Source organism: Quercus suber, unplaced genomic scaffold, assembly GCF_002906115.3.
Source record: "Quercus suber isolate HL8 unplaced genomic scaffold, Cork oak 2.0 scaffold_234, whole genome shotgun sequence".
NCBI classification, from domain to species: Eukaryota; Viridiplantae; Streptophyta; class Magnoliopsida; order Fagales; family Fagaceae; genus Quercus; species Quercus suber.
Window position 1 is genome coordinate 305,082 of NW_027069691.1, and position 12,846 is coordinate 317,927.

Genomic DNA, 12,846 nt, shown 5'->3' on the forward strand with positions numbered 1-12,846 from the left:
CTTTAAACTCTAATTTCAAACACAACCCTAATGTCCAGCATACTCAATATGCATTTGGCTTTTGTGATTGGTCTCATTCATAGGATCATACACTTGACCATATCACCTGTAATTTGTATTGTGCAATCCTTACAATGTGATAAGTTGGATCAATAATAAAATATTAAGTCAATAAAAAATATACTTCAGCCCAATATGAGTCGAGCCCAAGGATAAAAAGGCCCAGAAACCATGGAAAAAAACCCTAGAGCCAGCCACCATAAATCCCTCACCTCCTCCCAGGGTTTCACTATATAAATCATCTCATTTTCTATTTCTCCTCTTCCTCTAAAAGTGCCTACATACAAAAGAGAGAAAAATCCAGAGGGAGAGAGAGACTTTGTGAAAATGGTGAAGTTTTTGAAGCCAAACAAGGTAGTTGTTCTAGGATTATACATGTATCAACAATTTTTTCTTCACCACATACTCTATAACATCACAGTTATAAAAAGAAGTTGTGAAATAATCAGTGTTCCTACTCTTTATATTTTCTTCCACACTGCTTTACCCAAACTCAAAAGCCCCCTTTTTTTTTTCTTTCACTTTTTTCTCATCCACTCGTTCACTTCATCCTCATCTTCTTATTTTCCTTTTCTTTTACTTTCCTCCACCCAAAGCCACACACACACACACACGGTCTCTCTGTCTCTCGCTCACAGAAAAAGAAGAAGAAGAAGAAGACGAGCCCAAGGCTAAAAAGGCCCAGCCCAGAAACAATGGAAAAAAACCCACCATAAATCCTTCACCTCCAGTCCTCCTAGGGTTTCACTCTCATTTTCTCTTCCTCCTCCGCCTCCAAAAGAGCGTACATTTAAAGAGAGAAAAATCCAGAGAGAGAGAGAGAGAGAGAGAGAAAAATGGTGAAGTTTTTGAAGCCAAACAAAGCAGTGATACTCCTGCAGGGACGGTACGCAGGTTGCAAGGCTATGATTGTTCGATCCTTCAACGAAGGCACCAATGACACGCCTTACGGGCATTGTTTGGTTGCGGGGATAAAGAAGTGCCCAAGCAAAGTGATCCACAAGGACTCGGCCAAGAAGACGACCAAGAAGTCCCGCGTCAAGGCCTTCGTAAAGCTCGTGAACTTCCAGCACCTGATGCCCACACGTTACACCTTGGACGTGGATTTGAAAGACGTGGTCGCCGTGGATTCGCTTCAATCCAAAGACAAGAAAGTCATTGCGGCAAAAGAGACCAAGAAGAGGCTCGAGGAGCGTTTCAAGACTGGGAAGAATAGGTGGTTCTTCACCAAGCTTAGGTTCTGAGTGAGATTCAATCAATGCAATATACTAATTTAGGTGTTTTTTATTTATTTATTTATTTATTTATTTTATTTTAATTTTTTTATGGTCTTATTGAAGAAGTAACTAACAAAACCTATATCTGTTTTGATTTCTTTTTTTTAAGTTTTGTATGATTTTTATTGATGTTTGGATAATTATTGAGTTCGTTTGTGGATTTGTTCTTTATTATAAGTTAACTGCAGTTCGTGGATTTGGTTGATTATGCTTAGAATGTTGTTGTGTATGCTTAATTTTATGATACATTGTTGTGCCTGATTTTAGGATATATCTGTACTCAATATTCTTCTTTTACATTTGCACTTACTATTCTTCGTGAAATAAAATTACCTACACTGTCATGATTGATGGGTAGAAGCAACTAAGCTTTTAGATGATATGGTAGAAAGGGGAATTCTCCCTGATGTTGTCACATATAATGCCTTGACAAATGGGTTTTGCAAAGAAGGGCAGATAGATGAAGTGTGCAATCAAATGTCCAATGGAGGAGTATCTTTAGATGAAATTACATATACCACATTGATTCATAATTGGCCTCAGCCCTCAACAATTGCAAATCTAGACTAATCATGAAATCTCAAGAGGTTGGGTTCTATTATTGACATTTTCTTGCCTTTATATTGTGACAAATCCTTGTTTCAACTTGTTTAAACAAATTTATTATATTTAATTGACAGCCCATATTCTGTTAGGTTATTTTATTTTTCTCTTAGGGAAGTTGATTGTAAACCATGGAACTGTCGTTGGTAACCTTCTCTTAGAGATTCAAGTATGATCGTAGAACTTCTGCAGCCTCCTATGCTCTCCACAATATTGTTGTTGGTTATCTATACTAGTGTTTGCCTTTATCTTGGACCAGATTGATAAACAGCAGAAGAAACAATATCTTCTGCTTCACTTTGAAGAAGGTGTGTGCTTTCAAATTACCATTCTATCTTAGAGCTGGATATTATCCTATATAGTGTTTTAAATTTCTTTATCCCATTTCCATCTTCCAGGTCATATTAAGACGCAGAATACCAGGATTCCGGTGATGAGAAGATTCGAGGATAGGTTTAAGTTTGGAAAGAATAGGTGGTTCTTTTCTAAGCTTAAGTTTGAATTTTAAATTTTTTGAGATTTTACCCTTTTGGATTTTGTAAGCTTTACCCTCATTTTTTAGTTAATAGAGATGTTTTTGTTAATTTTCGGAAATGGGTATTGAGAATTTGAGGTAAAGGTTTCTCTTTTTTATAAAAGTTTTATTGGGTTTGTTTTGGTGTCTCTAAATGGGTAATTACTGGAAAATGTGGCATTTTGGTGTTTGTTGCTAGAAATTTGAGTATTGGGCTAATAGTAATGCTGTTTGGGATATATTGAAATGGGGTTTGGTTTGGATTCTCTTTATGAGAAATCTGAAATGAGTTTAATATGATATTGTGGATTTTGGTTTTGCTAGTGGAAAATTGAGTATTGAGATGAAAGGTTCTGCAGTTTTGGATTAGGTGTGTTTATTTTGGTTTCTGTTTATACAGATTCTTTTCATGGTGTTTGAGAGTTGGTTTTGGTTGTGTTGAACCATTTGTTTGTGCATAATGTGTTGGAGGCTTGGAGCATTTATGTTGTCTCAGAAATTAAAGCTATTTATGTTACTTGATCAATAAACTGGATGGAAAGAACAGTGATTGATTTGTTTTTATTGCTTGAAATGTATAACTAGGGATTTCTTGGTGCATTTTTGGGGTATTTTAGAAATGGGTTTTGTGTTCTCATGAAGTTCTGTTTACAAATCAGATTAATTAATCATGTGACTGTGTTAGCCTAAAAAAGTTGGGAATTCTTTTGGAATTACAACATAATATCAGGCTAACTAATTATTTTTGGTTCAAGAAAAGGAGATAGATCAAGATATGTTCCATAGAAGTTAAAATATTCTTGTCCATGCCATCTTTAAATGATGTTTCAAAGATAAGTTTTGATGGGTTGGATGACCAAGTGCATTTTTCCTTGACATTGTACGTGAAATTTGGCTGCCCTATTATTAACTGTATTAGCTGAAAAACTTAGCATTATTCAGTATTCACCAATATATGTGTCATTTTTCCATGCACTAAATGTAGTTGAAGGTAAAATAGGTTTGATTTTATGTTGCAATGCTTTTGAATGCGGCCTATCAATCCATAATGATTGACTTTAAACTCCACAAAATTTTCCTTTGTTGGATGTGCCTAATTTTCAGTTATTATTTTGAATAAGCAACATTCAGTTTTTTGTTCTGTTGCTGATACTTATATAAAGGATCAGCTAATTTTTATCACCAAACCTAGTCACCATAAGAAATGATTCAGCTTTGTTTGTAATTTCTGCAATGAATTGCATTTTTATGACATACATATGCATTGCTCCTTTGAATTCGAGTCTGTCTTGGTCCATATTGATACTTGAGAGAGGATTTGAAAACCCAATAAAATTGGTTTTAGCCATTATCAGGCTAAAGCTCTATTTTTCTCACTTCTTAATCCCTGAAAATTACTGTGTGCTAAATTGGGTTGGACTTAAATTAAGTTTCTTGGAGGCAAGAGGTTCAAGTAACTTGGCAAATTTCTCTATCAGGTAATTTTCAGTGCACATATGGAATAATATTAGAGGCTCCTTGCCCATGGTTGATTGCGTAGAAATTGGTTTGTTCTTCACAAGGCATTCCAAACAACAACTTTATTGTTTGGCATACAATCAAAAAGGAATTATATATCGGGTCCGGCTTGTGTCCGGTGGCCAGTGGCCACTGGACACGTTGCAATGCGGACACGTGTCCAGTAGCACTGGTCACTGAACACAAGCTCTACCTTTATATATCAAGGATAGATTGCTGTAATGAAATTATGAGGATACTCATATTATTATGCATTCACTGTGAAGGAGTTATTGAGAGCAGTGATCATCTCTATCATGTCATGAAGCCAAGAATCGTCCTTTGCGTATTCAAATAATGGACAGATAGGATCATTTGACAGTGAATTTCAATAGTCCATAAAAATGTTTGCTTAGCCAAACTTTTTTCGATGTTTTTGAGGGAGGGGAGCCCTCCTAATCTTTCTTTTTTAATTCCCTTAAATTGGAATTTGGGTGGAGGAGGGAGAAGGGCTCCACTTAGGCAAATTTGCTCATAAGATATCAATTTTTTATGATCACTTCTCTCTCCTCTCCTCCCTTCACTTGTCAAAAGGCTAAAATACAAATAGACTCCTAAAGATTGGGGGATACTAGATTGACCAATTAAATTATGTCATGTCAAATAAATGATGCCAAACCTTAAAAACTTTATATATATCCGAAATTTTCATTTTATATGCTATTTTTTGTATGTTTTTCTTCTTTAATTTTTTCGTTTTCCTTTTCTTCATCTTTTTCTAGATGCACAACCAACAACCTTCTCATTTTCTCAAATCACAATTTTTTGAGCAAACAAACATACTAAAATAACTAAATCTGCATCTTTTTACTCTATTCCCAAGCAAAACTAAAGCAAAATTAAATTCAATCGTTTAAGTAATGTAAATTAGGTTTTGCAATTAAACTTAAATACATGAATCAATGAAACACACACAATATTATGTTTTATGAGGACAATTAAATTCAATACAATTATGTATATGGATTTAATAATAAATAGCTAGAGTGTAACTAAATTTTATCTTATATATATATAAATTTTTATAAAAAAAACCTTATACCTATAAATTATGTATACAAAAAAGAAAGTTAGGGAGGAGAAAAAAAGAGACTAAAATATGATATCCGTCCTTAAGTTTGCATTAAGTTTATTTTTTGTCTTTAAATTTTAAAAGAGTCCATTTCTTGGTCTTTAAATTATTGAAAATCGAAATTTATATAATTTTAGGGATGAAATTGAAAATAACATTCTAGCAAAAAAATAGAAAAACCAAAAGAAAAAATTACATTAACTTTTTTTTTTTTTTTTTAAAATTTTAAAGACCCTATATATAAACCATTTTAACTCCCAAAACCCTAGTTCTTGGCTTCTCCGAGCAGCAGCAGCAGCAGCTGAAAAGAGAAACAAACAAACCCATCTCGATGGTGAAGTTCTTGAAACCCAACAAGGCAGTGGTCCTTCTACAGGGCCGATTCGCAGGCCACAAAGGCGTGATCGTCCGCAACTTCGACGATGGCAACCGAGACAGACCCTACGGTCACTGTTTGGTGGCTGGTCTAGCCAAGTACCCAAAGAAGGTGATCCGCAAGGACTCGGCCAAGAAGACCGCCAAGAAGTCTCGCGTCAAGGCCTTCCTCAAGGTCGTGAACTACTCTCACATCATGCCCACTCGCTACACTCTCGATGTCGATCTCAAAGACATTGTCTCTGTCGACGCTCTTCAGTCTAGGGACAAGAAAGTCACTGCTGCTAAGGAGACCAAGGCTAGGTTCGAGGACAGGTTTAAGTCTGGAAAGAATAGGTGGTTCTTTTCTAAGCTCAGGTTTTGATTTTTGTTTTCTGAGAAATGAGATAAATGCTATTTTGTTATAGTTTTGAAGATATCTGAAGTGGGTATTATTGGAAAATGAGAAATTTTGCTGTTTGTTGCTAGAAAAATGTGTATTGGGCTAACAGATATGCAGTTTTTGTTATAATTTTAGATGGGTTTATTTTGGTTTCTCATTATTGAGATTTCTGAAATGGGTATTATTGTATAATGTGGTATTTTGTAATTTGTTGCTAGAAATTGAGTGTTGGGCTAATAGCTATAATTTAAATGTGTGTTTTGTTGTCTTTTTATCGAGATAAGATTATTGGAAAATGAAGCATTTTGCTGTCCGATGCTAGAAATTTGAGAATTGGACTAATCATTATGTAGTTGGTACAACTCCTTGAGTGCAGTACATTAGATGAAGCATGAATAGTGGCATCTTGAATTTAATTGCAGAATGTAATGTTAATTGTACCTAAGTTTTATCCTTGATAATTTAAAATGGGATTGCTTTGTTCTCTCTTTATGAGGCATCTAAAATGGGTGTCATTGGATAATGTGGGTTTTGGTTATTGTTAGTGGAAAATTGAGTATTGAGTTAAAAGGTTATGCAGTTTTGGTTTCATTTATCCTTATCTTCTTGTGGTCTTTTTAAGATTTGGGTTTGGTTGTGGGGAACTCTGTCAACCCTATGATAGGTTTAGGTTGGGTTTTTGAATTTGTCATTTTTTGTTGAAGAACTTTGTTGCTATGAACAATGAACATTATGGTCCTGTGGTTCTGCCTTTGTGGAGCATTTGTAATCTGCTTTATGTTGTCTCAGAAATTAATGCTTTTGTTTATAGGTTGATTGATAAACTGGAGGGGAAAAAAAAGGTCCTGTTTGTTTTTTGTTGCTTAAAATGTGTAAGTAGGGATTTCTTGCTGCATTTTCCGTGCACTAGGTTTGGGGTTTTGTTGTCATGAACTTTTGTTTTACAAATCTGTGAAAATAATCGTGCAACTGTATTAGCCTAAAAGAGTTGGGCTTCTGCTGGGGTTAATACATAATAGGTTACTTAGCTAATTGGTTATTAGTGGGCAAGAAGAGGAGAATAGAGGGATGGATCTATGCCATCTTCATGATCTTTTTAAGATAAGTTTTGATGGGTTGGATGACCAAGTGTATATTCTTTGACATTGTATGTGAAATTTGATTAGGCAGCCCTATAATTAAATATATTTACTGAAAAACTTAGTTGCTGTTCAACCCGACAAAATTTTCTTTCACTGGATGTGCCTATGTTTTCGGTTATTACTTCTAATAAGTAACATTTAGTTATTTGTTCCGTTTTATAAACTTATACAAAGAATCTGAAAACCGTAGCTAGTTTTTATCAGCAAACCTCGTCATAAAAGAATTACTCTTTGTAAGACTTGTTTGTGTTGTATAATTACTGCAATGAATTACTTTTCTCTGGCATACATATACGTTGCTCAATTGAATCGGGGCCTGTCTTGGTTTAATTGATACTTTAGAAAGGATTTGAAAGCCCTAACAAGCTGTTTTCAGCCTTCATCATTGCAGAAGCTGCATGTACACGTCACAGCAACTGACATGGAGTTTGCTATTTCTTTTATAATTGTACAGTTGTTCGCACTTTTCTCTTTTTAGTCCTCGAAAGTGTACATGCTAAATTGGGTTGGAAGTGAATTAATTTCTCTGGAGAGCAAAGAGGGTCAGGTAACTTTTAGACAATTTCTCATTCTGGGGATTTTCAGTGCACTGTAATATGGCATGCTATGAGAGGCAACTTGCACATAGTTGACTGATGGAAGCTCGTCTGTTCCTCAAAAGCCATTCCAAAACACAGATCTATTGTTTGGCATACAATTGAAAAGGATTTATAAATCAAGGTTGGGTTTGCTGCAACCTGCAATCAGACTATGCAGGTGATGAAGCCAATTACCCCCAACACAAATTCATGAAAAACTCTACTTTACTCCCCCTTTCTCTGCTTCAATCCAGATAGGCCTTAAGTGTTACAAAAATCCAAGACTCCCATAATCCACTTGATCTTTTCATTTATGTCCTCAGGATTCATGGTTTTTTATTATTGAAGTTCATAATTTGGCAGCTTGAGAGAGGGGTAATTGTGTCCAACAATTATTATAAAATTGCTCACATCTTATTAGTGTGAAAATTAGTCCAAATTTTAGTTTAAATATGCAGTAGAAAATTTATAGTTTAAATTGTGATACAATCATACAACCCAAAAAAAGGTTTACAAAATCACATGGAAGAGATTAACAGAGAAAGTATAGCCTATAGAGGATTACTTGACAAAATTTGACTTAGGCCTGTTAACTTGTATGAAAATGAATGAAAAGGGTAAGGCATGGGTATTAGGAGTGGCAACCTGTTTTAGATCAAACTTGCTCCCTCTATTATAAATTTTAAACTTTTTTTTTGGGGACTCATTTTCAAATTTATTGTTGTATAGTAAAGTTATATAATAAATTTTCTACATTATAAATAAAAATACTAATAACTTTACTCATCAACTTGATGATCACTTCTTAAGTATAAAATGTTTTTGATGATCACTTCTTAAGTATAAAATGTTTTTAATTTTACAGTAAGTTCATTATAGGTTTTTTTTCTTAATTATGTAGTTTTTTTGGCCTAACATATTCTATATATAATTCATGGTTTTTTATTATTGAAGTTCATAATTTGGCAGCTTGAGAGAGGGGTAATTGTGTCCAACAATTATTATAAAATTGCTCACATCTTATTAGTGTGAAAATTAGTCCAAATTTTAGTTTAAATATGCAGTAGAAAATTTATAGTTTAAATTGTGATACAATCATACAACCCAAAAAAAGGTTTACAAAATCACATGGAAGAGATTAACAGAGAAAGTATAGCCTATAGAGGATTACTTGACAAAATTTGACTTAGGCCTGTTAACTTGTATGAAAATGAATGAAAAGGGTAAGGCATGGGTATTAGGAGTGGCAACCTGTTTTAGATCAAACTTGCTCCCTTTATTATAAATTTTAAACTCTTTTTTTGGTGACTCATTTTCAAATTTATTTTTGTATGGTAAAGTTATATAATAAATTTTCTACATTATAAATAAAAATACTAATAACTTTACTCATCAACTTGATGATCACTTTTTAAGTATAAAATGTTTTTAATTTTACAGTAAGTTCATTATAGGTTTTTTTTCTTAATTATATAGTTTTTTTGGCCTAACATATTCTATATATTTTTTTTTTCACAGTAATATTATATATTGTGGGTACCTCGGATGTACGGATCTTCGGGCCAAGGACTTTTTGCCTTACACTGCATCCTAGGCATGCATGGCAACGTCCTAGGCCGTCATCGGCATGCTTTGCAACGTCCTAGGCATGCTTGGCAACGTCCTCGGACATTGTCCGAGGAGTCCCACATCGAAAGGAAAACCCCCCCCACTTGCTGTTTTATAAGTTGTGAAGCGAAGGGAGTAGTGTACTATTGGTTTAGTTATTCGAATAACTAAAAACCGATGGTACACTATTCTTTTTGCTTCACAACTTATAAGGCAGCAAGTGGAGGGGTTTTCCTTCGATGTGAGACTCCTAGAACACCGTTCGAGTACGTTGCCAAGCATGCCTAGGACGTTGCAAAGCATGCCGAGTATGGCCTAGGACGTTGCCATGCATGCCTAGGATGCGGTGTAAAAGGGTACAAGGCAAAAAGCCCTTGGCCCAAAGATCCGTACATCCGAGGTACCCACAATAAAAGGGCCCTTTTATTGTGGGTACCTTGGATGTACAAATCTTCGAGCTTTGCAACGTCTTAAGCATGCATGGCAACGTCTTAGGCCGTCCTCGGCATGCTTTGCAACGTCACTAGGCATGCTTGGCAACGTCCTCGGACGATGTCTTAGGAGTCCCACATCGAAGGAAACCCCCCTTACTTGCTGCCTTATAATCTGTGAAGCGAAGGGAGTAGTGTACCATCGATTTATAGTTATTCAAATAACTAAACCGATGGTACACTACTCTCTTCGCTTCACAGTTTATAAGGCAGCAAGTGGGGAGGTTTTCCTTCGATGTGGGACTCTTAGGATACCATTCGAGGATGTTGCCAAGCATGCCTAGGGCGTTGCAAAGCATGCCGAGTACGGCCTAGGACGTTGCCATGCATGCCTAGGATGCGGTGTAAAAGGCTACAAGGCAAAAAGCCCTTGGCCCGAAAATCCATACATCTGAGGTACCCACAGTTCCTATTAAAGAGAGATTTTATATAGTTTTATGAAAGTTATTAATGCTACACCTAGTTTTTTCTTTTTTATAAGAATGCTACACATACAAACAATCATTAAAGAGTGATTTTCATTATTACTTGAGCATATAATCTCATGAGAATTATTAATCACTTCCTTAGTGAGATATTTTTACAGTATTCTATGTAGCAAGGGAGAAGGGAAAAAAGTACAATGATTTTTTTTCTTCTTCTTCACTTCTAGAGGAATCCCAATGCTCAAGAAGTTTTAAACTATAACCTATATAGAAAATATTAGATCCAGATCCTCTTTATTTGTTGTGAGATGGAAATGATTCATTTCATATAGTAAAAAATAAATGGGTAAATTACGTTGTACCTAAATGGAGGTTTGGAAAAATATTATGTGTATTAGTGTATAGGTTGGTAGGAAGCTCCTTTGAATTGCATGGATTAAAAGACAGGATTGGCCTAAGCCCATTGATGGGCTCGATTAACATCTTTATAAGGCATTTATTTCAACTTTTGACATTCTTCTTGCTATGTTAAGAATAAATTTCTTTAAAAAATATTATTATGTTGTGGTAACGGGTAACCTAATGGACAATAGATTCCATTTTTCTAACGGCTCTAATTTCACGGGCATGAAAATTACGTTGTACCTAAATGGAGGTTTGGAAAAATATTATGTGTATTAGTGTATAGGTTGGTAGGAAGCTCCTTTGAATTGCATGGATTAAAAGACAGGATTGGCCTAAGCCCATTGATGGGCTCGATTAACATCTTTATAAGGCATTTATTTCAACTTTTGACATTCTTCTTGCTATGTTAAGAATAAATTTCTTTAAAAAATATTATTATGTTGTGGTAACGGGTAACCTAATGGACAATAGATTCCATTTTTCTAACGGCTCTAATTTCACGGGCATGAATTATTTACTTTTGTTGAACCTTAGTGTTTTAATCATGATTTTGAAACTTAGACCATTAAAAGAACCAGAAAATGGAGAGATTCAATATTTTTGAGGTTGAACCAACGTCAAGTGATGTGTCATTTAATTTTTAATGAATACAATATTTCAATTGTATTTATGCATATTAATTTTTCACTCTTTACCAAGAGAATACATGTGGCCCAATGAAGTGTAATCCAACCTATCACTTTAGTGCCTTTTCTTGTGTTATTGGCCAGCACATGGGCTTGCTTATGGGCCTCTTGACTTACAAGTAGGTCTATAAGTAACCAAAAATAAGCCCACTCCTTACACTCCATATCATTCTCATTCAATTTTTCCTTATAAAATACATAGGCTTAGCCCATGTACAAGATAAAATAATACAAATAAACCCAATGGGGTAGGGTCTTGTGGGCTTTTAAAGTCTTTAGAAAAAATGAGCATTAGCAAATGTCATATCAAAACACATTTAGAAGAGAGAGGAAGGAATATATATATATATATATATATATAAAGGTAAGAAAGATTAGCTCACATCCAAATTTAGGTTTTAAAGTGAATGTTTAGTAGGTGGGTGATTTGAAGGAGATGGAATCACAACAAAGTTGTCTAGTGAGACCGAACAAGTATAACTCTAGTCAAGGTTGTAGTTATCTATCAAGAAAAGGGAAAACCTTTAGTGTGAATAGGCTAATTAGTGGGAATGCAATTAGGGGTGTACTTAGTGTGGTTTGGTGCAGTTTTGGGTCATATTTAGCATTGCACCATGCGCTGCAGTTTGGGGGCAAGTGTTTGTTAGTAAATTCCACCAAGTAGAATGAGGAAGACTCCCATGCCTCCACTCATGGTTGAGTAAAGAGTTCTACCAGGTACCTGTTAATGACTCCTATAGTTGTGCAAGGTAGACTACACTGTTCACCCTAACCATGGTCGAGTAAAGGGCATACTATTGGTGATGGTGATGCATGACACTTGGATCGTTAAGAAAAAGCTTCTATTCAAGGGAGAGATTAAAATTGAAGTACCCCTAGTGACTCCGTAGCTAGAAGACTCACACATGAAAAGGGAAAATTGTTGTGATATTCACGTGTGAATAGTGTGGTTGGCTAAAGAGTGAAGTTCCACATTGAATACTAATAAGAAAAGTAAGTGGTTAATTGAATACAGTTAGGCTCATACCCATAGGGCTAAGCCTTTTAGGTCAAGTGGTATCCTGATATGTTATATTAAAAGTTTGGCTTAGCTCCAGCACTTTTTTACTAGAATCTCCTTTTGTTTTAATGAGAGACTGTCACGTCACCCACTAACTAAATAAAATGTGAAAATTAAACCCACCACCACTTGCCATTATATATTTAAAATAAAATGATACGTTTAGTTAAAAAAGTACTGGAAATAAGCCAAGCCCTTATATTAACTACTCAATTAAGTCTCTCAAAGGTGTTAACTTCACAACACAAGGAAATAGGGAAAACGATGTAAATTATAAATTGCTATTTTTTCATTATTTTATAAGGAAGAGAAAAAAGAAAAGAAAAGAAAAGAAATATATGGCAAGTTATGATTGATAGAATATAAATTATAAAGTGAACACTCAATTTTAATTTTTGATTTAATATTTGTGTAAAAGGCACAAAAAAACATTAAATTAAATAATTAGGATATAAATTATAAACTGTAGCCACATCATATAGTTGTGAAAATAGATATAGAATTGATTGTGGTTCTAGAATTTTTCCTTTTAATAAAAGTCAATCCAAAACTTTACATTTTTTATGAGAAAAATTTACTTTTTTATGGGAAAATTTTACTCTTCTTTTTTG

The 12,846-nt window shown here is 34.6% G+C and overlaps 3 protein-coding genes across 5 annotated transcripts in view; 2 read left to right on the forward strand and 1 right to left on the reverse strand.

Moving 5' to 3' along the window:
- Positions 1 to 12,846, reverse strand: part of LOC112013726 (protein FORGETTER 1) — a 61,497-nt gene that overhangs the window by 14,155 nt on the left and 34,496 nt on the right. The window lies entirely within an intron of this gene.
- LOC112013825 (large ribosomal subunit protein eL27) lies at positions 132 to 2,591 on the forward strand. Of its 2 annotated transcripts, XM_065780388.1 has the most exons (3): positions 132 to 1,924; positions 2,033 to 2,248; positions 2,339 to 2,591. In XM_065780388.1, exon 1 carries the CDS (start codon positions 897 to 899, stop codon positions 1,302 to 1,304), a length of 408 nt encoding a protein of 135 aa, XP_065636460.1. In that variant the 5' UTR covers positions 132 to 896; the 3' UTR covers positions 1,305 to 1,924; positions 2,033 to 2,248; positions 2,339 to 2,591. The 2 variants fall into 2 exon arrangements, with proteins under 2 accessions (XP_065636460.1, XP_023901976.1); XM_024046208.2 differs by having other exon boundaries at positions 132 to 2,248.
- Positions 5,334 to 6,092, forward strand: LOC112013693 (large ribosomal subunit protein eL27x). The gene has a single exon (XM_024046084.2). The coding sequence runs from the start codon at positions 5,415 to 5,417 to the stop codon at positions 5,820 to 5,822; it is 408 nt and encodes a 135-aa protein (XP_023901852.1). The 5' UTR covers positions 5,334 to 5,414; the 3' UTR covers positions 5,823 to 6,092.